Genomic DNA, 25,799 nt, shown 5'->3' on the forward strand with positions numbered 1-25,799 from the left:
TTGTATTAGGTTCGTTTGTATCTTTAGTTTGATCATTTTTCTGCATTAAAATGTTATGCTTGGCTTGCATGATTAAAACCAAACATACAAAAAAATGTAGAAAAAGTAAAAGATTTATGAACATGTTTGTATTCATATTGTGACCGAGTTCCGTTGCAAACGGGGCGGGTGATAAAATTATAATTAACTTAATTGCAAGTGAAATTAGCTTGAAGTTTAATGATGTGCTCTAAAATGAATGCGTGCGGAAAACTCCCCCAAAGAGGGGAAAGAAGAGATCGACTTTCTTTGTAGTTTTGTTTATGTTTACATTCAATGGGGGGAACATACGTGAATTTTGAATGTAATTTATTATTCATACGGCATGTATGTTGAGTGACAGCATGTCTCTAATAAGAAGACTATGGTTAATGATTTATTCCTATAAATATGGAATGTTAAAGATAAAGTAACAAATTTTAAAAATATTTTTTGAAAGCTGTTATTTATGAACTGAAAAGTGAGAAAGGAAAAGAAGTTCAATCGAATCGGTTTCACAATATAAAACTGTTAAAAAATATATTACTAAACTAAACAACTTCTTCATAAATCTAACTTGAGTAACACTTCTTAATTCGTTTACAAAAGACAATATCTAATCTCAAATCTGAATCTCCATTTCAAGTTCACTTTGGTCACCAGCAAAGTAAATAAATTAAAACCATTTTAAGCTTCCCATGAGTTTTTTTTTTTTCTACTTTTTTTGGGTTCTACTCGTTTTAGAGTACTTTAAGCATTCCACGCAGCCAGTTTTATGTAACTTAACCTTCATATAACAATGTCCGACATTCATCTTGGGATGTGTTATCTGGGCATAGTTTGGGTCTTGATCAAAACTTAAGTGACAACACCTTGATTTAAAGAGTGTTTAACACTGCTTAATGACTTTAATTATAAGGAAGAGTCTACACACACACACATAACACTTACCAACATGTTGTTTGGCACATAATCCGGAAATTTCATTGTATTTGGAGTTCTGCAGATGTTTTGATAATGAAAATGTTTCTCATACAATGTAGCGCAATTAACATTAGCATTAATTCAATTGTATGACATATTTCTGTAATTTATTTCATATTGCTTTGACATTTCAAGCCAGTTATGAATACACGCAATTAGGCACTTTAAATCGAAATCAAAATAAAATACATATGTATAAATAAATTATGAACAAATTGAGACACAGTCGTGCGGCAAGATAAGTAAATAAATAAAATGAAAATCAAATTGAATGTTTAAGTTAATGCTGATGTCACTTTCTATTGTTATTATGTACATCGAGTGCAGGTAAATAACAATAATTAAATGCACTTTGTCGCTGAGCTAATGATTTATAAATAAACTCCGGTCTGGCTGCAGCTTCACTTGTTTGCCAGCACTCAGACGAGATAAGTTTATTGAGGAATTTCAAACCACACACAAAAACTCTTAACGGCAACCGGCGAGTTGAATTTGCATATTATTTTATGGCAAAATATCTGAGAGCGCGTCATTCAGTAGCGCACGGATACGGAATTTTCTGTCGTTGTTTAGGTTTTTTATCATGTTTTTTATGTTTAATTTTTGGTAATATCCGTCAAGGGGTGTTGGCTGTGGGCAGTCAAGGCGGCTTTAATTAACAAACACGCATGGCATTTACATGCTAATTGATAGGCGCACGCACTTAAAGATACTTTTGGCGTAGAGTATCTTTTGATCTGATCACAATGCGAGAGCTACAAATCAAATGAAAGCAATTGCATTGTTTTTCTAAGGTATTGGGCAACAGCTAATTGTAAAAGCCAATGACCGAACAGCTGCGAAATTTGGAGCGCAACAACAAAAAGTATCTGTTGGATGCACCGAAAGTGAAATGGTCGCGCCTTGCAGCTGCACGCTTCACTGGACACCAAATACGAAGCACGAAGCACTAAACTGACGAATCACATTGGTACACTTTAGTATTCGACTAGTAATTGTATTTATTGTTGCAGTTGGAAATTGTAGCAGGTTGTATGTTATTTGGGCAGCTGGCCAACTAATTAACATTTACATTTCACACAAGTTGATATTTATTCGTGTATTCGTGCGAGAGCATCGCAAAGATACTTCACGTCGTTGTCGTTGCTTGCGCCGTCGCAGTCCGCACACGGCAAACGTTGACGTTGACGGCTTGAAACACGCTTTGGAACTATTTTACAATTGTGGATGGCAGTCGACTTCCACCAGTCACAAGATCCAAAACCGGAGAGCGAAGCGAAGCGGCAAACGATGATGAAGGCACAGCACAAAACAAACAAGCGAATGAATAGTGGCACACAAGCAGGCAGACAAACAACAACGACGACGACGACGACGACGACGACGACGAAGACAAAGACAAAGCGTGCGGAGTGCAGTAGCTGCTGCTGCCCTATCTGTAGTTGCTTATGTATGTGTCTGTGTGTGGATTGCATATGCCTGTGTATGTGTGTGCCTGCTCACTGAGGCCGGAAAGCGGCAGCGAAGACAAAAATGTAAACAAAACGTCAAAAGTAAATAGCAATATTTGATAAAAGTGTGCATGAAAGAGATTTTCAAGCAACAACAACTTGCTTGACTTTGCTGTGGAATCTATTGCTGTGTGGAACCTATCAGCACAAAGATTTCAGTCATTGAGAATGAATTTGGCATTAATGGAGATGGAATAACGAATTTCATCAGAAAGTGAAATGTAGAGCAGGATATGAAGCTGATGAAATGTTTTCTTTAAATATTTCTATTTTTTTCAATTTGATAAAATACTAACAGAAAATTTATATTTGTCAAATCAGTTGTAAACATATAAGCCGACTTTCTTGCATGATTAAAAACATATCTCATTGTCTTTGAGTTAAACGAAAGTCCTTTATTTTACAATATAAAAACAAATAAGCAGTCAGGAAAATTAACATATTTTGTATTTAAAATGAATTAAAGTATTTCAAAGAAAGTTTCTTAACGGCAAGAACAATTTTTTTTAAGTTTTGTTATAGTTATTTTTGAAACACATTGAAATATTCTTGATAATTTTTTTTCGTAATCAGAAATTTATGTTTAGACATTTGAATGCATTCATTCAGACCAGATATATTAAAGTGAATGCAACTGAACAATAGCCATTTCTGAGATTACAAATTACACTTAGAGCAAAAGTTGAAAAGTTCACAACTTGAGGCACATTTAATGGTAGTTTCAATTCAATTAAACGCCCTCAACGATCTGAACTCGTCAAAGAAGGAGAAAAAGAGAGAGCAGCAAACAATGACAGCAACTTGACATATTAATTCAATCAAGAGAGTGCTTATTAAATGTTTAAAGTGACAAACAAAAGAGTACATTCAGCTAAAGAAGATCTCCATTACAAAAGAAGACAACGACACTTGTATCTGTATCTGTATTTGTATCTGCAAGTGCAACTGTGTGTAAGTAACTGAAGTAGAAAAATTCCATGAATTAAATTTTAGATGGCAAATGAAAATGTGCATAGTATGCAGAAACTTTCATGAATTAAAGACAAAGCTTTAAGGGTGTCATGGTGAGAATATCCAAGTATGTACGTATGTGATATATTCACATTTGTAGACATATGTATGTATGTTCGTATGTCACTGTTTGCAGAGATATTCATTTACATAGTTTGGCTCGACAGTCGTCACAACACATCATCAATGGAGCTCGCTGACAGTGACTGCAAATGCAACTGACAGCCGCGCATATTTATGCAAAATAAAAGGCAAATCGTGAAGGCAGTTGGCACTCCTAAATGGAGCTACTCCATCAACATGGCCAACGATGTCGACCATTTTTTTTTGTATTATTTATCTTACGTTAAATGTAAGCGATGCCATTTCATATACCAATACTTATACGAAAAATGAGAGAAAGAGGTGACTGTCTGGAATTTCTTCTACATAGACATCTATGTATGTTATTACTGCTGTTGCTGACGTTTTAATAAAGTGAGTGGCTTTGATAGCTCTTTGGTTATCGAAAAGCCGGTTGTTTTCATGCCAAAAATAAGAATAATGCCCAAATACTCGTAAAGCACACAAATGCAAAGAGTCCGAACTTGAAGCTCGGTCCTGGTGTGGTCTATGCTAAAACAAAGGCAAATATTGTTCGGATTGTGGATATTGAATTGCACTAATGGCTATTGAATTTGCAGGCTCGAACTAGTTCGAGATTCATTGGAAAACAAAATCACTTGGAGTGTGCAGAAATGGGAGTGATAGACTTGAAAGTCATCTGAAGTGAAAAGAAGGAATCTATTTAAATTAAGGAAATTTATGAGTTAAACAAAAGCTGCTGACAAAAAAATAAAACAAATTATTACAGTTCAAAAGTGTATCAGGAAATATAATTATAAGTTAGAAATAAAATTAAATTATATAAAAATGTTAAATTGAATTAAAAAGTTTTCTAAATAATGAAGATGCCTTATAGTCTATTAATAAAATGTAATTAATAAGGAAGTTCTGAAAATTATCTGCCATAATTAATCGAAATTTATTTAAATGTTTAATTTCAAAAAGTTATTGAATATAATATAATTTTAAATTATTTTCTAAATAAATGATTGGGAAAAGATATACCCATATGCATGAATAAAATGTAAAAATGTTATCTTAACCGTAGCTAAAATGTGTGAGGTCAGTCTGAACGTGTTATGTCCAATCATGTATGCACCAGACCCCAGATAGAAATGCTCTAAATGATCAGTTTAATTTGCTCAACACCTCCTGTAGTGATTTAACCTTTTTTTCTGTTTTTTCCCTCGAGCTGTACAATTTATCAACATTCTAATGATTTTTTAATCTATTTCGATTTGGAGTGCTGTACGCATTTCCCATGCGCATTTTCAAGGCAACGCTTCAGGTAGCTGAGAATGCAGCAATCGGGAAAAAGGTCTTTGAGCTCTGGGACTACCCTAGACTACCCTGTGTTACCCTGGCAGGTAGCAAACACGAACATGTCTAGACAGGCACAACAGTGGACAGCAAAAGCGACGCAACACGTTCCACACCATTTCCATTTCCAAAAAAAAAACCCTCGAGGGAAATGTTCGTTTCTATGCAGACCAACAATTGATAAACAATTGACTTTTTGTGCACAACACTAAAATGCAATCAAGCATTAACATTTCCCACTCTCAAGGGTTGTTGACACTATGGCCTGGCATGCTGGTCAAAGTTTAGGAAAACCGGAAAACTTGGCAAAGATTTAGTATGCAGCATGCCAAAAGTTATCTCATTTATTTATTTATTGTCAACTTGGCAAAGGTAAGCAACATTGCAAACTATTTAAATTGTTACTTTGTTTATATAATTTACATGAATGCTCTACAAATCTATAAAAACAAAAAAATAAATGTAAATGCTATTTTTGGTGTCTCTGCAAAAATATTTGCTCAGCGATTTATAAAACTTAAATATAAGTATAAACAATAAATAACAATAAATAATCATTTTGTGGTACTACATTTTTCCAATTAAATAAAATTCCCAAAATATTTAATCACTGACATTTCAGTTGTTAATTAAATTTTAATACTCGAGCTGTCAACCAAAATTATAAAATTTGTTTTATTATTTTTATGAAAGAATAAATGTGATTTAAAAATTGAACCCAATAGATTTATATGCCGTTGCTTTCGCATGCGAGTCAGGTTGATGCAACGAAAACTTTTCCCGTGTATCCTTTATGTCGAGGCTATTAATGTGGTCGATGGCATGATGAGGACGAGGATGGGTCTGGCTCATGGCAGCTGCTGTGAGGTTACTGACAACAGTTTTCCGCATAGACAGGATGGGCTTTTGCTGTTCTGTCGCTCACGTATGATATACGACTTTGTCTGGGGCGATTAACAAGTCGGAAGGATGCCAAGGACGAGGTTGCGAGATGCGGAAGAGCATTGAGGCTAAGCTCGCTGTGGGAATAACATTGATGGCGATGAAACCCGAATATCGAACCATTTACAGGAGCATTTCAATAACAACATTTGCATATTGTCGATTGGCACGTCCTTTGGACGCCATAAATGTCATGTCATGGCAATGGGCGTGGCAAAAGTGTCGCCATGTAGCGTCTGAGTGGCATCCTGCGGGGATCTGCTCCTGTTTCTAGTCCCATTTGGGAGCATTTAACGAGCTTAATGTCGGCGCGACGTGTTAATGTTTTGCCGGGCTTAAAGTGCCCTGCCATATTGCACAAATTGGAACACTTTAACTGTCAGATACAGTATCTAACAGATACGGATACAAGTACGTACATAGGTCGATAACTCTTTGGTCATTTTGTTGGCATTCGAAAAGAATTTCTATGCCCATTTCTGTGTCGAGTGTCTGGCTTTGTTTCGTGCGTGGTACGTGCTTGAACTACAAAACTTTAGATTTCTAGATTTCATAAATTAGGTAAAGAGGAAGGCATAAAAAATACCAAACACCCCGCACACTGAGGCATGCGTCAAGAGGCCATCGTCGCCGACGCCGATGCCGCTGGGTCACATTTCCAAGTGCAGTTGAATGAAAATTGAAAAGTCTAAAGTCTGTCAGTTGTCGGGTTCATATGTTTGAGTTATGGTACGCATGCGTGCTGCGCCACTGGAAAATACCTCCAGTACTTAGTTGCTTCTCGTATCTACGCATTCCCATATTTCTTGTAACGGAGTGCAAAGGGCGACAATGGATTGGTCTCAAGTACGGGTAGGTAACGTCTTCCTTCTTATCGTTCTTAAAGGTCAGAGTTCTTAAGCTGGGATTACGATGGGCATGACAGAGATTGTGTCTATTGTATGAGAACTGATGAGTAATTAAACCGATGAATTATAGAAAATATAAAATTCTTGAAGTTATCGAAAGTACAATCGTTTTGCTGTGTTTTTGAACATGAGTGGGATTGAATAAAATCAAAACTTGAACGTCAAGTTAATAAATATAAAATTGTATTGGATATTTCCAATGTGAACACTGATGAAATAAAAAGTCATTTCATTTATTACATATTACATTTTACATTTATATTATTATTTCTTCAAAAAAAGCACAAGATAATATTTAAATGATTATCTTAAGGTAAATTGTTTTAAAAATGTATTAATCATTTTATTATATTAAATTACATTTTATTACAAAAAAATTTCAGAATGTAAAATAATATATTTGTGTAAAATTGAGCCAATGTTTATGCTAAGTCCATAACAATTAAAAGCCGTCTAATTAGTTGGTTGATTTAAGCAAGTTTAATTTATATACATACTTGTATTTAACCTATCTTTTTACTACAATAGTTTGCTGAAAACTCTCATATGTTCAAGTATGCACATGTCAATAACTTTCAGTCCTTAAGAGTCAGCTGAGTGGCATTCTTGCTTTGCTGAATGAATATTTTTCCAAGTGTCCACAGATCCTTTCACTTGTCACGCCGTGTCATACAATGTCCTCATCGCCCTGAGCAAACACCTACTCCATTTTGTATGGAATTGAAAGAAGGAGGAGATGTCGCAATGTAAACAGGAAACGGGATACAGGCTTCGGGATACGGAACACGTTTGTAGAGCGCACTCTTATGCAAAAGTAAACATTTTGAAATGAGTGTGTAATTTTCTAAGGCAAACAGCAGGAGCAAAATGAGGAAAAATGACAAACGGCAAAGCAGAAGTGCAAAGGAACATGCAATGTGCTATGCGACGTGTCCGTATCCGAATCATTTTGTTCTATTTTAATCACTGACTGCACTGTGCTCATCTGATTCCTTTTCTTGTTGACTCTTAAAAGTGGAGCAAAACTAAAGAACTTTAGCCAAGTTTAAAGCCATGCTTGAATTTGAGAAATTTATTTGAAAATTATACAAAAGTGAAATTTAATCAAAGTTGATTGGGCTTTGAAATCTATTTCCTAATAGAATTTAATAAATAATTGAGTCGAACTGATAAAGCATATACATATCATACGAGTATTCTTCTAAATCATATTGAATTTATAGATTATGCACTCGAGCATGCTCGACTTATAAATGCTCTATAATTTAAAAATCATGATAAGTTCAAGGTTAAAACAATGTATATAAAAAATCTGATGAAATAAAATCTCGTATTTATTTATTAAATGACAATGCGAAATTTGAAAATGCTGAAGATATTAATGTGAAAATAAAATACCTCTCTCTGAATGTGTATAAGTATTATCCAAAGTAAATAAAATTACTTTTTCAATTGATTGTCAACAAAGACAAATTGCACGAATATACTTAGCAATTTCAACAGACGACTAATAATTTGCAAACGAATTTATCGGTGATATTAGTGTCATTTTACTTAAAAATATTTATTAAATTATTAATTTCTTGTCTAACAACTTGACAGAATTGCATTGATCAAACAACAGAAAAAACTCAAACAAATTACTTGTGAGCATTAGAGAAACCCACGTTTTTGGGTTGTTAAGCTTTTAAGTCACACGTATATATAAAAAGAAATCCATAAATTGATGCTTATATTTTCTGCATTTTAATAGACGTAAATCTGAGCACTCGTTTGTGGCAACTACAGAACTATTAAAAGCCTACACATCGATTAAGGCTGCAGTTTCACTTGGAGTATAGCAAATAATTGCTATCGTTTGGAATACCTAATGTTATGTGTAAATATTTGTTAGATATAATAGCCAAGATTCAACCTGATGTCATTGCCTTTGGGACGTAGAGTAAACGTAACAACGTGTTGATGGCAATGTGACTGCCATTATATGATTAGATAGAAATAAAAAAAAATGTCAACATCAACTTGTTGTTGTGCGACGCTTCAATAATTCTTTTGGTTATGAGGTACATATGCAATTAAGTGCCATGTTACATAAAAGTTGCCATCCATTCGACTGGAAAATGAAAATTTATCATAAAAAGTGAACTAGCAACAAGTACAACAACTGAGTGTGAGTGTGGGCTCACAAATAGATTGAGTACTCGTATGTGAAGCCCTAGTTGAGCTGCTGCTGTCAGTTTTGATGATGGACGAGCGAGCACTCATAAATGCTTCTCCTATTATAGCCCTTTAATGGGGCAGATGTTCAAGCGAATGGCTAGCACTTAGACCAGAGCTAATTATGGCCTCTTCGAATAAAGAGTTTATACTCACGAATATACCCCAGGGGCATGCGATTTGCTTTTAAAGGAACGTTTAACTCACCTGCAAAGAAACAGAAGCAAAATTTAAATTATTACATTATTATGGTCAAGCAATAACAAAGCAAAATATTTCGAGTAATAATAGTAAACATAAAAATTCCTAAGATCATATAAAAAAGAGCCAAAGAATCCGGTCGCGGTCTGTCATATCAAACTGTAATTAATTCATAATAAAAAAATATTTATATCGCCTTTTCAGTCTCTTTCATTCTTTATTCTTGTTTATTTTTGAGCTCACAATACAATTCATGCACATTGTTGAATGTCAGGTTTTTGTTTTTGTATATTTGAGTCGAGTTTACGAGTACCCTAACGATGATTCATAAACAGCTCAAACGCTCAATCATTGTATTCAAATGTTGATCTGCAAGACGTTTAGCAAAGGCATCGACTTAAAGTTTTATTTAAATTTCAAAAGAGTTGCAATTAGTATGCGAAAAGAGTAAAATAAATAAGGGAAAAATAAACTTCAGAAACGCAGAAAGAGCGCAACGAAGAATCGCCATTTATTTGGTGGGTTAAATTGCGTTAAAGGTCTGCGTTCTGGCAGATGACTTGGCTAATGTTTTATTCAGTCTGACTTTGATTTGCATATAAAATTGCTTGTTAGCTTGTTTCGATTTGGGGTTACGAATAAAATGGATTCCCCGAACTTTCGCCGGAGTTCTTTGCAGCTGCGCCGAGAGTGAAAGGTTGTCGCCATTGGGAATAAAATATTAGGCTCTCTATCGATGGATTTTTGATTTCAATACCTTAAATTCTCATAACATTTGTATGTGTGTGACATTTAAAAGCATTCGTTGAGCAACAAATTAAACTTTGACTTTTGAGTGGAACACTGTGTCACAAAATTTATCGAAGGCGGCAAACAAACCCACGTAAGCACATAAAAATGATTATTATTTTTTTTTTCCTACAATTTTAGAAGGTGTGAATAATGCGAGCGTTTAACGATTCAACGAAAGAATAGACAAAGGCGCCATATAGAAAGAGTGCTTTATGTTGGCTAGGTTTTGATAATTTTATGTCATTTTTAACTCTTTTAGCATTTAAAATAAAAATATTTAAAATTCATAGTACAATATTTTAAAATCAAATTGGTAAAAGCTATACTTTATATCACTACCAAGAGCTTAAAAAGTGTTGTGGGTGTAAGTTTAAAGTTTGCTCCTTAAGCTGCTTTTTAAGTTTTCTAATAATTGATTTTTGATCAAGTTTTGATTTCTTGTTAATATAAATTGATGCAGTTTTCAGCATAAACATAAAGAAAAACAATATAAATTCCTACAAATGCGTTTTTAATATTGAAAGGTTTTTTTTAAATATTTTACTTTCCATTACACTTGAAAAGCTTTACAAATGTATACTATCCATTTCTAGCATGTTCTTTGTTTTTGCTGGATTGGCTGTTAGAATTTCTTTTCTTGAAACTTGTGCACTCCTTTTTAATTTACACCTCTCGAAAACATGTAATAGAATTCGATAAAATTTATTAATGCCTTCTTGAATTTCTTTTCTTTTCAAAGGCACTCACAAATTGCTAATCTGCTGCATACTGAAATTAAAAGCCTTCAACTTTAAAAGCAAGATAATACAAATTTAATTAAATATGTAAAATAAATGAATGGGACTGAGCAAAATGATTCATGTTAAAGACTCCTTATGGCATCCATTGTTGCGCAAAGTGCATTGAATGAATGCAAATGAGTAGTAGTTAAAGAGAAAAAGGCTCAGAAACCACAGACTGGCACAAATGCCACTCAAATGAGCTGGCAGGTGTTTAATACTGCAATAAATGAATTCTAAAAGAAAAGGGAGAATAAGAACTCAAATGAATGTATGGAATGCTGTAGATGGTTCTGCTTGATTTGATGTGAAGTTGAAGCATTACGAATCGTTAAATTGTTATGTAAATATTTGTTGATTATACGCAGAAACGAGTTTTTTTTGTGCATTTATGAATCAATTGTGAGGAATTTGCGTTTTTTTTTTAAAGCTGGGTGTGGCATGGTCCATATAAGTTTGAAGTCATGTCATCTCAGCCGGTGCGACAGCGCATAACTCCAAAGATACAAATCTAATAAATGCACATATGAGCTCCGAAATGCTGCAGTTCGTTTCCTAATCAATTGCATACAAAATATTTTGTTGTTGCTACTTAAAAGCGCGTTGTTTATTGTTGTATTTGCTGTTGATCTGTTAATGTGTCTGTTGTGCCACTAACTTGGTTTTGTCGGCGGTTTCGTAAGCAAACGAGTCTTGACTACTGGCTAGTGGGGGCCACAAAAATGCCGACACATTCAGCTAACCGCATTTTTGTTGGACAGTCAAAGATATATACATAGACGAGTATATAGTAAACGGCAACCAAATGCAACTCAAACGCATTTTACAAGTCTACTTGTATCTAATGCGAATATATGAGTATCTAGTAAATTAAGCTAAAGCCATGCACAGCAATTGAAAACTGGCTGAATGGAACTTACATTCAGCTTTTGTTTCTCTAAGCCAGTTTCTACTCTTTCATTTTCTACAACGAGCACAAATCGAGTTCCAGTTCCAGTTCCACTTGAGTTTATCTAGATTGTCGCTTTAGATTTAGATTTCCATTTCAAAATGCTAATAAATCGTTGTTAATAAGCTCGTTTCAGTAAATACTTATTGTGTGAATTTTGTGAATGGCAGCAAAGATTGTTAACGTATATTAGGCCTGAGAAGTGGTACAAGTCGAACGACATTTTCTTTGCTTTATTTAAAGGTGAAATCTTAAGTTTGTTATTGTTAGTTATTGCAGGTGACTTGAGATATATTGTGATATATTGAAATAGTTCAAAACCGAAGAATACTAATATATTTTTTTAATGGTTTCTGCATTTCGAAAATTAAATACATAATGTTTAACCAATTCAAAAAATAAAAACTATGTTCATATTTAAGAACAATTCGAGGACTATTGTGCTGAAATTAATTCAAATGATTTTTTATAAATATCTTACATAATTATCTTCCTTGCAGTAATAATAATAATAGCTAATCACGGTTTATTGTTTATTTAGCCAACTCCCCTATGAAGCTCATAAACAATAATAGACTGTATTGTTTGACGAGAAAAAATACAAAAAGAAAAAGAGCGAAAAATGATTCCATCAATGTCAGAGGGGACAGTGGAAAAAAAAAAGCAATTTAAGCTCACGTGACTAACACAATACAGAAGCTAAATTAACAATTTTACAGCTCAATCGACCAATGCGCCCCCAACGAGTCCAATGAACATGCCAACATTATTTTCCAGTTGCTGGCAAAAGGGTTTCAATGCAAGCCAAACAATTATGAAGATTAACATGGCAACCAAGGCGTGGAACGACAGCTCGGGTCGAGCTCCCTATCTCTCCCCATCACCCCATCATAGCCCGGGCACAGAGCCAGCATGATTGCCTCGTATCCAATCAAAGTGCCATATCTGTGGCCCTATAAATACATATATATATGTTTGTTCCCCAGTCGATACTGAAGCATTCAATTGTTTGATCGTTGCAGTTCACGGCCTGTTAGATAACTTTCAAATCGAGAGGACAGACTGGGGGCAGCTGCAAAATAATGGCGTTAAATTACCAATATAAATCAATGTGTTAAAGCCAAGCTGTGAGCCACAGTTTTTAACCTAACACCCGCATCCGAATGCCAAGATATGTATTTATGTAGTTGTAGAACAGCTCAAGGGGCAAGTCTCCAAAGAGGGAGAGTTTTAAGCAAAGGGCGACTCGACAGTGAACCAAAATCGAGGCCGGTTTACAATTTCAACTCAACTCAGATCCGTGGAGCATTGCAAAACCTGTTGAGCAACTTGACTTGATTCTAAAGACTTTTTCTTTCTTTCAACGTGAGTGGATTGTTTTTTTTTTCTTATTCTTGGCTCAAGTCTTTTATTTTTGAGCGCAACTCAAAGATTGCCCCTTGGTTCAAGTGAGTGAGTGTTCTGCAGACATGTCTCTGTAGATTATATATATATATATATTTTTTTTTAGGGCGACATTAAGGCACACAATTCGTGTTTGTGTGCTATTTTCTTGTTGTTTTGGTTTTTTTTTATTCCACGACCAGATCGAACCTTTTTTATTGCTTGTGAGTCTGTGTGTGAAACCAGTTTCTTTATGTGTAGAGATTCTTTATGGTAACTTTGCTTGTATTTGCTTTAAACTGTTGCTTTACTTATATTTCTTCCTCCTCTTCGGCTTCTTCTTCTTCTTCTTTGGGTCTTCCAGAAATCGGTTTAAAGGATTTGAGTTGCGCATTTGTGCGCATAAATTGCGATATAAGGTGCTCCAAAATGTCTTCATAAATTTGTAGCTCGTGGAAAATATGAGACCCTCACATAAAATAGATAATTACATCTGCTTAAAACTAATTTATGTTCAGTAATTCTTACTTTCTATTTTCTATAAACTATTATTTCTTATTATAAACGCTAGATTATAACTTTCATTTACGAATTAACAAATAAGTATATATCATAAATGAGCATAAAAAAGCTTGAATGCGTGACATTTAATAAAAAGCATTCAGAATTTATAACCATTATATTGTTAGCCATATTAATTATATAAAATGTGACATAAAGACAGTTGCACTTTTCTTTGGCGTTTTACTGGCGCTTCAGTCTAGCGATAAAAAGTGAATGCCAGCTCCAAGTTTGGTCAAGCAATGTCAAGTTTCTCTAGTTAATATCTTCCGAGGGGAGGTATTGGTAATGTGCACTGGAAAAACCAGATTTTCCCTCCAATCTTCACTATTAATATGCTTGAAGGTGTGAGCAATTGCTCAGCTAAGCGTTGCATTTATAAATCTTGTTCTCACACTTTAACAGCCTATATAAATATGGTGAAGGTACATAATAAATACAACTACCGATTTGTATGTTAAAAAAAAGCTCTTACAATAAGCAATAATAAGAGTAGAAAAGTTTTAAGTTTTAGAGCTTTCGAAGCTATTGTGACTTCCTTTCTGTGATATATATTTAGTTTTACTTTTTATTATATCGACGAATCAATAAAAATAAAATAAAAGTAAATAAAGTTTTGAGCTTGCAAATCTTGTTTTAATGTGCTTTTTAAAGCGCAAACTCATTGAAGAATACATATTTTATTAAAAACTAATTCCTTTTATTATAAAACTTTCTTGCAGCAGTTTATTATTATTATTCAATTGGTTTTCTATTTTTAAAACTGATTGTTTGTCCATGATATGAGAGGAATGACTTTATAATTGGCGCACATAAAAGAGTTTTAGTAATAGCAAATTTCCGAATTGCTACTGTTATTATTTACCATTCATTTTGGAAAACGTCAACGCCAAAAAGTTTCACTTTCAACAAAATTCATTAATTTTATGGGTACACGTTTTTCTTTTTGTTATTCGCTGCCAACTTTTGCACATATTTTACTCATGTTGATTACTTGGCGGCAGCAGATAGTTGGGTCAGGGAAAGGGGGTGTGGCAGGGGAGTAGAAGGGGCCTGTCGTGGCAGGTCCAAGTAATCCTCAAGACGTAACGCCAAAATTTTAATGACAGTCCAGCTGCACATGCGCCTAGTTGCAATGCCTTTTTATATAATTTTAGTAGCTGTTTTTACGTTTTTAGAGTTTTTTTGTGCTCTTTTTTGTTTTCCAGCTGGCGCATGTGCTGGCATATTTGTAAAATTATACACTTTATGTTAATTGGCAGAGCCCCAAAGTTGCTGGTTTTCTTTTTTATGGCTTTTCGTGCTTGTTTACGATGTTATCACTGAAATTGTGATTGATGCCCGATGTTGCAGTGCGAGGAAACCCGATCTATACGAGTCTAAGGAGTGCAGTTATCAAACCTTTGGCATCAGCTGGAGTTTGTTGATAAAGTGGAAAGCTCCCCATGGATTAATGTGTATTTATTATCAACTCATTGTCAACAATTTGTCGCATTAAATTCAATTAGTCGCTGCTTAAATGATTCGTTGTTTTCTGTGTTGTGACTTTATGATGTTAGCCATAAAAGTCTTCAAAACATTTTCACTTAAATGCAACTTGACATTTTTGTCTTTTTTTTTCTTTTGTCCAAATAAGCCTCGCCTTATAGCCAACACTTGCACATAAGGTGAGAGTTTTTGCAAATGAAATCGTAAACCTTACATTGGTAATGGAACTGGCTTTGATAATTAAATTAAATTGATGCCATCGAGTAAGGAAAATATAATTTTCAGTTAATTAATTGGCTATTTATTAGAGCTTAAAAATAAAATTGAGAAAGGATCTTTCTTGATTGAAGACAGAAAGAGCATTGTGGTCTCATATATTAATTCAAGTATTCTATAAGAATATTTTTTATTTACAACAAAATCTAAAGAATCAAAGAACAAGAAAGATTTTCGGGATTTGGCTCATGTGCTATTTGAACTGAGCTTCAAACAGTGTGTTGATATTAAATGCTGAAATAGAGCACAGTTCTTTAAAAAGGTTATTGGAAAGTTGAAAGTTACCACCAATTTGCCCTATGGCAATTGTTCTCTATTAATAATGCTAATGATGAAAATAAATATCATAATAGCAAATTAAGAATAGATCAAAGGTTTCGACTTAATAAATATGAATGTCACAAAAGCTAGAATACCTTTTCTTGAGAAAAAGGTTTAATTTAAAAATAAAATAAATATATAAATTTCGTGTTCAAGATTTCAACATAATTGAAAAAAATAAAAATTATATTTTGTATCTTTAAAAAAATTGTTTTTTTTTTTTTTAACAAGTTCTTGAGTGTTTGGTGCCTACAGATATTACCAATTATGGTAACAGTAACCGATTATTTCATTCAATCACTCATTTCTACTTTCCTCATCGACACTCTCTTTACTGTAATTATCGTATTTACCTGTTGCAACAGTGATTCATGTCGATAATGATTGTTTGGCAGAACGTGCTGATTGCCTGTTGCTGTTCCGGCGATATCCATGTTAACAGCAACAACAACAACAACAGCCGAAAATAATATGCGAGAGGTTGTTGTTGTTGTTGTTGAGTTGGGTTTGTTTTTTTTTACTTAGTGTGGCAGATTTACGAACTGTGGCGGTTGTCGCAACAACATGTTGCACAAACTAAATGCAGGCGTCGCGCATGCGCCGAGAAATGCCAAAATTGCAATTTTCAAATTAAATATTTTGCAATTTCGTGGTGTGTATGTGTGTGTGTCACAAAACTCTTGCGTTGCTTGTTTAATTAGTTAAACATTTTTGATATACACTTTTCATTTAATTACTATAAGCACTACACTTTTTAAAAATTTCATATGTTGAACGTTGCACTTAAATGTGATTGAGTGGTAAAGAAAGTGGGGAGCTAATTTCAATGATAAAAGTCGCGAGACACGCGCGTGGAATTGGTGGATTGGTAAAAAATAAAATAACGATGAAAACTGCAAACGAATCACGTTCAAATGTTCCACTGCAAGAGCGAGACGGAAACACTTGAGAATAATGTTATGCACGTAGAAAAGTACAGGCGCCCCCGAACTAAAGCGAAAAAAATCAAAGCGCACGACTAGATCCTAAGCCCAATAACGTTATTTTTGAGCAACAAAATTTATCCGTTAATCGCGTCCATTCGCCAGCAAACGTTGTCGACTTTTGAAATGGACGCCGTGCGCTCAAGAAAGCAAAAGCCGACGTCGCCGATGCTGACGCCGACGTCGACGGCGACGTTGCTGCCGCGTTGCCGTACGTGGAAAACGTAAAATATGCTCGAAAAATGCCCAGTACACATACATTTGCAGGTAAGCAGCGCGCACCTTTCACACAGATGAAATGAACACACTTTACACACACACACACACATAGAGACATGTGTCAGGTAGACGACAAACTCAAACTCAAACGCAAACGCAAACTTGTTGCTGGCAACATGCGCGCGTTGCTGGCAAAAATGTTGCCGGGCAACTTTTTGAAACATGGGGAGAAGGAGACCCGGTTTGTCGGCCGACTCTACATACATGCACACACACACACACACTCGTACACACATATGAACATAAACACACACATATTCAGTTCTTTTTGTAGAGTTGCATGCCAGCCACAAAGCGACTCGGCGACAAAGCCACAATAAATGGGCATCACTGGCAAACGAGTTTTTAAAATTTTACTTAACATTTTAACTTAAACTTTGGCTGTGACTCCTTGGCAGGAGTTAAAGGAGTGCTTGTTGCTGTTGCTGCTGCTGTTGTGGTTGTGGTTGTTGTTGTTGGTGTTGCTGTGGCGTGTTCAAGTTTGCAATCAAAGATAAAAGAAAAACTTGCCACAACGTTGGCAGCCAGTGTGAAGTGGTATTTATAGGAATGTGGCTCCCTTTGTTGCCGCTGTGCATTTCCAATGAGCGAATGCGAATGCGAATACCAATGCGAGAATGCACTGCGCAAAATGTCTAACATTGAGAAATGCATTTGGTTGGCATTGGGTTGCCATGCAGGTTTCAGACTTAGTGACTCACTTACTGGCAACAAGGTTGATTTTTCAACCAAAACATAACCTATCGCAATCGCATTCTGACAATCATCGATCTACAGTAGTTTCTATCGTTTTGAAAAGACACACAACTTAATTCAAACAATGCAAATGATACAGTATTTATTTTATTCTGTCAACAAATTTTTGGAGTCTTGGTTAAATTTTATTTACAAAAAATTATAATTATTTAAGTTTCTTTAAAATTGTTTTCTGTCTGCGTATTCAGTTATAAACTTAAACAACTAAGGCAATCAGGTGTGTTCCAGAAATCTCTAGAGATTTCAGAAATGTTTTTAAAAACAACCTTTCGAAATGTTAGAGTTCCTAAAATGTTAGAGATTTAACATGTTCAACCATATTGTTTTTGTATTTTTATTCAATTTAAAGATACTTTAATTCAATTTAATAAATATTTAATTTTAATACAATAAATGAAACGCTCTGGGCATTTCTGTTTGGAATGAAATGTAACTAACTGCTAGTGCGTTATAGCAAAATACTAATCGCAATACTGCATTTAAGACTCAATTTAATCTTTTGAAATTTATCAATATCATAGATTCTTAGCCTACGAAGAATTTGTTGATTTTGTGAAATAAGCAACAGTTTCAGCTAAAAAATTTTATTTGGAATTGTTAACCGCATTTTATTGGCCGATTAAAAAATTTATGTATTATGGTATTATCAAGAGCTCAAATAAAGAGCTACTCAAAAATGTTGCCACAGCTGATCTTGAAATGTCTTCGAATCAGCAAATTATTTCAGCCTGGAGAGAACTCGACATGTCAATAAAATATCTACTGACTTGGCCTAGCCCAAAACTCTTTAGTATCATTACGATTGTTAAGACATTCCGAATGCCTTGAGCGTTTGCAGCCATCTCAAGTGCATGAATAGACGGAACAGAAAAGAACAAGAGCAAAAAATACTTTTCAAAGTTGGTTGGGGTGGTCAATGTTTTCACTATTAACCTAGGTAACGAGAATTTACTTGCTGCTATTGATTTTTAGCTGCCCAGGCGATGTAGAATGTGCGCGGGGAGTTTACCAAACTTTCAATTAAAAACTCTTATGATATCAAGAAACTTGGCTTAAAAGTAATCTCCAAACTTGTCTACTATTTATTTCAATTAAATTCCATATGTTAGCTCAACGTATTGATATACTTGGTTGAGAAACGTGATGCTTGTGATGCCCTTTTATGGCCAATACAAATATCATGAATACTTAATGCCTTTTTTGAGCTCATGAATTGTGTGCAACAATTGTTTTATATTTTAATCGACGGTATAACATACGCGGTTTAAGGCAGTTAAAACCTTTTTGACTTGTCTAAAAATGCGAAAATTTACTACTTAAATTGATTTAATTGTCAGTGTCTTCCTTATAATGTTGTAATTAATTTTATTTTTTAAAACAAATTTTGACCAAGTTACAATGGGAAAAGCATATGAATTTCTCTAAAATATTTAAATAAAAGCCTAGTTTTCGATCGTAATGTGCCGAAAGGTAATGTTTTTTACATATTTTATTATATTTTAGAGATATTAATTTAAAATCGTCCGTCACAAAACTGGATATCAGAAATTTTGGGGCTTAAAAATGCACTCGTTACTAGACTTTTACCTCAATAGACTTTTTCAAATTTTATTTTATGACAACATTGAGCACGTGCATTATTTCAAATGGGCGGCATTTGGTTTTTGACTTTTTGACACAATTATTGCCCAAAAGGGGAGGGGCCTGAGAGGAGGGCGACTTAAGATATGGAAACGACACAGCAAACCAGCTGGCTGCTGGTCATTAGCAGCTCAGGTTTTGTGCCTTTGGGCCGGGTTGGGTAATTTGATTTGTACACGAACATTGCACACATTAAACTTTATGTACCTAAGTAATTGTTGGCCAATGGCCACAGTTGATTTAAGATATTGCTAAAGGTATTAGAGAACTATTTACTTTTGTTTTTGTTTTGAATAGTTTGTGATAATCATGGTATTGGTGAACACTTGGTTTATTCTGAACTCACGGTTTTTATTCTGACTTTGACTCGCATTTAAAAAATTGTGATAAATTTGATAAGATTACTGACTTGATTTGAAGAATTTTGATTTAACTATTTTCAACATGTAGATTTTATAGTTTTCATACTTAGCAAAATTGTGATTGAGGTTTAATTTTTCATTAGAGATGTACATTAAGTTGAAGTGAAATTGAAAGGTCCATATTTCGATTTGAGGTAGAAGAAATTCTGTTAGCAGTATTGATAAAAGCAAGATGTAAGATTAAAGCATAATAAATGAAAATTATAATTTTTCATAATAGCATCATATATGTACATATATATATATGTTCTTTCTTTTTTCTTTTTAAACATGTTTGCAATACTAAAAAGCTTTGAATTTTACCTTGAACTTTTTTTATCTTTTCAGTTTAAAATTTATCTGTCTTGTCAATCTTCACAGCTGTTGCCTTGACTCAAATCAAATTCAGCATTCCAATTATGTGCCTCATATTGTATTATTCTTTTTGATTGAACTAAAAACACGAGACTGCCTGTGCTGCATTCACAATGAGCTGCAGCAAATAGGATTTTTTATACTTTGTAAACTCACGAAAAACCGCTGCAGATTTTTGTTGGCACGTGACTGCGTGTAAAATGCAACAAAACGAAAAAAAGAAAGAAGTTTAAGAGAGTAGAAACAACTGTGCAATTTTGTTAACAACTTTCTTCTTCTCTTGGCGGGTGTTTTCAAGCGAAACCCTAACAAAGTGCCATAACACATGCCAGCGAGAAGCACGGCGTGTTTATTCAATTTACGACTAACTGCAGAGAGAGGTGTTCTCCGAAGCTCCCAACTAGAGGTCTTCCCTCCGGCGGGAGCACAACTGCATTGCCAGTTTTGCATATGGGGAAAAAGTGTCATTCCCCTTGGGCAGGCATTCTATCTATGCGTGTTGCCAAGAAATTCATTTTACATGTTGGCTTAAATGCCAACACATTGCTCGTATTTCAAGGGTTTATTTTGCAAAATCCTAAGCTTTATTCTCACCCGTTGATGATAGAATTTAATGAGATAGCAAGTTTTCTTCATTCGTTTTCATTTATTTGATTTCCAGTTGATTCGAGCATAACTTGAAATGGAATTTTACACAACGGATGTTGAGTCATTCGCACAGTGGTATCAACATATTCGATTTTATAAGGAAAGCGTTGAAATCTAAACCCCAAGAAATGTTTAAATATAATATGTTTTTAATATAAGAAAAAGTGTCTTCAATTGTTTATGTATAATTAATACGAATTGTATATTGATAGCTAAACAAACAATTGACTTGCAATCAAATATACTTTACTTTACAAACACATATTTACATATTTGGAGGCAACATATCAGTATGTTGTAAATCGTTTATAAAATTCGTTTTATTTTAAATTTAAAGTAATGTTTTTAAACTTTCTAAATCAACGTTTTTAGTGTAGTGCACAAAGAGTTAACTAGGCCCATAGTACATCTAAAAAAACAATCAACGAAACCAATTTCTCAAACTTAAATGCTCTTCAGAATCAGAAACAGAAGCGCATAAATTTTGCCCACAGCGTATAAAAAATGGCGCAAAATAAAAATAAAACTAAAACCAAGTCCGAGTTCACTAATGATGAGACGCCGACAGAGCACATACTTCAAAGTCACTAGCCAAATGGATGATGAACCTGCCCAAACGGAAACGAAACTGCATAAATAAATATCCAAAAAGGGCTGCCAATGATTTTTTGGAGCTGATGAAAAACCACAATGGAAGCAATGAAACCACACAAAGGAAACATCAGCAAACCACAGTACGAATATCTGAAGCCAGAAATAGGCTGAAAGGCATTTGAGATCAGGACAAGGATTTTAGCTGGCAGGTGGGTGCTAGTCTGTGTCTGTGTGTGTGTATAAGTCTGTGTGTCAGCCGTCGAATTAGCTACTGTCTGGCCAACAGAACGTCTCTACCTACAATGTTTCCATGTTGCCGCAAGCCAAATTTTGGAACATCATTAATTTTAATTTTTGCGCAGACGCGCCCTGGGGGCTCTTTGAGGGTTTGTGGTTCGAGATGGGCTCAGACTAGGCCGGGGATGGGCAGGGAAGCTATGCAAGCTTCGCTGCGTTCTGGACATGTGTGGGATGAGTGATGGGCCGGAATTTAAATTTGGCGCGTCGGCGAGCGTGTCGCAATTAAGGTAAATAAAAATGTTGCAATGTTGCAATGGCTTGACAAATTCCATTGCCGTTGATTGATTACCGAAATTAGGGATGGAAGCGATTAAAATTAATCACGAACTAGACGACACTTTTTTCCCAAAACTGTTTATCAGGTGTGTCCTACAAAGTGATAACAGCGCTAAAGCAACCTAAAAGCAATTGTTAGTGTTTCCGAAAATAAAGAAACTATTGCTTCCAAATGTCTAAAAGAATTTTGAGAGATTTGACAAAATTAAATATTTATTAAATTGAACTAAAATAACTTTAAAAATGATTAAAGATAAAAAAAATCGTTCAAAAAGATTAAATTTCTGACATTTTAGGAACAGCAACATTTCGAACGGTTGTTTTCAAAAACATTTCCATTCAAAATCTCTAGAGATTTCTGGAAAATATATATATATATATATATATATATATATATATATATATATTTACAATTAATTCATATTTTTGCATTTATATATATATATATATATATATTATTTACAATTAATTCATATTTTTGCATTTAGGTAAAACAAATTCAGAATTTCGCACATTAATATGCTTAATTGCGAACGCTGTATGCAAAATGTTAAAAGTATTTGACTGTGGATGATTTGTGATCATAGTTATTTAATTTTACGTGTCTTTTGTGTTTGTATGTCCCAAAGTTAGGCACGAGCCCATTAAAATTGAGATTTTTAGCCAGACGATTTTGTATTATAGCCCATCTCTAGCGGGAATGGAACTTACCTTTTTGAAGCGCCGCCGTTGCTGTGACGAGGAGTGCGTCGAGGCCGTTTCGAGCTGGTTATCGGCACTGTTTTCGCGTTTCCCCAGCGCATGCAACAGATCGTCCACGTTGCGTATATAGGGACGATCCCGCTCTCTTACACGCTCCGTACTACCGCCTATGCAGCTGGTTATGCTCTTGTTGCCCAGACTGTTGCTGCGGGAACGAGAACGCGAACGTGAACGCTGCTTGCCCAGCAAGAACACTTGATTGGCCAAATTGATATCGGCAGCGGCGGCTTGACAAGCACCGCGCCGATTGGCAATTGCCTGCTGTTCCGGGTTCTGTGTTTGGGTCTGGGATTGATCACTGGCCAGATATTCGCCCGCAATGTGCACCTTTGGAGTACTGACCAACTGCAGGCCAGTGGCGCCAAATTGCTGTGGAAACTCATGCAGCTCCAAGGGGTAACGCGGATCCATGGGCTGGCCAGGTTGACGTGGATACATGTAACCATCGCGTAGAAACATTTTGTTTGTCGTGTAAACACGATCCTCAATCTGATAGAGCCCATTGGCTCCCGGACCTTGGCCACCGCCGATAATGCCATTTCTTACATATGCAGTGGGTCGATATCGCACCAGGGGATTGTAAATGTTTGATTTCGGTTGTTGGGGTTTCGTTTTGAAACTGCGTCGTCGCGTTGAGGATTTCATTTTGGCAGAAGCCCAAAAGTATGCTAAGAGTTTATGCAATCAAGTCAGCAGAAAAGTATGCTATGGTATTTGACAGAAAATTCGCCTAAAAGATGCAATACTTTTTGTACACACAAAAACAAAAACTGAAGTGACACTTTTAATGCTGTATACTTTTATGCGACACAATTATAAAGGTAGTTTGTTAGGGGTGTTCCCGAAATGTAAGCCCACCGAAAAGCGAACAGAAATGTATGGGCTTTTGGTTGGTTTGCGGTTTTTTATTATTTCTTCAACACCCGTGTATAATTTCAAATTGTTGAAAATATTTATAGTAAACAAACTGGTGCACAGTGGTCACATTTACTCCGATTAATTTACAAATTTATCAAAAAATGTCCGACCTTAATTTTAAAGACTTAATTGTGACTTAATGACATGCACAATTAAAGTATTTTTTTAATAACGTTTTTTTAAAAAAAAGTTAAACTTTATTCTTATTTTTATACAAAAAATGTTAATTATATTTTTTTTATTCCAGCATAGTTTGCAAAGAGAGATGAGAAAAAAAACTAATAAATTAATAATTAACTTATTTATTTTTGCTTGTAATAAGGAAAAGGCGGGAGAAGAATGAAATGCACTTGCCCTTGCATTTCTTATTGAATATCAAGTAAAAATTTTTTAAAAAAAAATCGAGTTTTGTCTTATGTACTGGGAAAAACACAAAATATCGGCATAACTTAGAAGGTTCAAATATAAATTAATTCAAGTCAAAAAGAACAAAAGGACCACTGTACATCAAAGCGACAATAAATTAAATTTTACACGGTTATTTTTTCGGGCAACCGACGCGACCGAGACGTTCAACTTGTAGCACGTTCGATTTTTCACTGTTTGAATTGTTTGAATTTTATTGCAACAACTTTTTCTATTATTTGCTGGAAAGAAACGCAAGTTAATCCAATTAGTGAGTGCACTAGTCGCCTCAGACCTGAACTCGAGAACCCATGCTTCCTCCCCTTTCTCTTTGAATGCAGTCAGTTTATGCAAGGTAACTGACTAAAGTATTGACACAGTTTATATCATTTCGCTTTTGTTAGCCAGCTTCGTCTTCCTGAACACTGTCATGAATGTGACAAGCCCCATCCATTAGCGATAGAGCGATATCCATGCCAAAAAGCTGAACCCACTCAAATTCTGTGCTAATCTGGCAACTTGAGTATGGACTAATTAAGCAGGATTTGAAAACGGTTAGCTTAGTCAGTGCCAGTGACCACTTGTGACCTCAATACCATATCGATACTGAGTACCAGATGTAAATTCACTAAGAGATTAGGCGATCAAGTACTCGGAACATTTTCAGAATCAAAATACACGTAATTCAATTGACGCCCCTTTATTTGTTTTGGGTTGCATGGAATTGAGTTCAGTTTTATTGCGATTGCGGTTCACGCGTAGGATTTATTTCAAGGTTAATTTATGATCAAGCAAATTGAGACGAGTTCACTGCAATTCTTTCTTTTTTTTATATAAACCATGTCACGTTATTTTCGTTAAGCATTGACGTTTCATTCTTCAGACTTTCGGTTTCATTTTCTTTTATTTTTTTTGGTCAATCACCTTCTACACAGTGTTATCAACTAAATTTGTCAGCTTTACACACTTCCGCCCACGCAATGGAAAAATAATGTTTGGATCTCGACGAGCAACAAATATGAACTAAACAAAATGCATAAATTTGAAGAACAATCTGTGGACGAATGAATTTCCAATGGCCATTCATTAAATAGATAAGAGGAATCCAACAATAGCCAGATAACTTCCAGTCCCTCAAAAGCCACAGCAGAAACAAAATAAAATTGCGATAAAAAATTGAATGCTTGTGGTCTTAGTTTATTATTATTAATGTAAAGAACGTGTGTTCGAAAATACACCCACTTTACTGGAAACGACTGAAGAGAAATGAAAATCGGAAGAGAGGCAAAGTTTTTGTAGTTGTCAAAGCTTATAACCGCATTAATGTATCATTAAAAGGTTTTTAGCGATATTGAAACGGATCTGTTGTATGAAAATAAAAAAATCAAATTTCATATTTGAAGGAAGACTGGAATATAAGGACAAAATCATTCAAATGTTCAAAGTTTTTAAATACAATCATGTTTGATTAAAAGATTTTTTGATTTATTCAAATATATTAGGAATAAATTGTAGCTAAAAAACTATATGAAGAAAACTTTTTAATTCTCCAAATAAATATAAATAAATGATCTATTAAAAACAAATACGTCCGAAATAACATAAGAATATACATTGTGAGCTTGATGATACATTTTTAAAATAAAAATAATTTTCGCCCCCTGTCAAATCGAACAATTTTTACTTGAATGCGAT

The 25,799-nt window shown here is 34.6% G+C and overlaps 1 protein-coding gene across 10 annotated transcripts in view; it reads right to left on the reverse strand.

The window, feature by feature from the left end:
* The window catches only part of LOC117792552 (tight junction protein ZO-2), a 111,894-nt gene that overhangs the window by 22,837 nt on the left and 63,258 nt on the right, over positions 1-25,799 (reverse strand). For 2 of the 10 annotated variants that reach the window (XM_034632735.1, XM_034632741.1), the window contains exon 1: positions 22,731-23,441. The exons of 6 other annotated variants lie outside the window; for them this stretch is intronic. In XM_034632735.1, coding sequence (XP_034488626.1) covers positions 22,731-23,426 — 696 coding nt within the window. In that variant the 5' untranslated portion in view covers positions 23,427-23,441. Of the gene's footprint in view, positions 1-969; positions 1,165-2,074; positions 2,230-16,119; positions 16,217-22,730; positions 23,442-25,799 lie in introns of those variants that run through there. 2 more of the 10 variants (XM_034632737.1, XM_034632736.1) reach the window with 2 other exon arrangements.

Source organism: Drosophila innubila (assembly GCF_004354385.1).
Source record: "Drosophila innubila isolate TH190305 chromosome 3R unlocalized genomic scaffold, UK_Dinn_1.0 2_E_3R, whole genome shotgun sequence".
In the NCBI taxonomy this organism is placed as follows: domain Eukaryota; kingdom Metazoa; phylum Arthropoda; class Insecta; order Diptera; family Drosophilidae; genus Drosophila; species Drosophila innubila.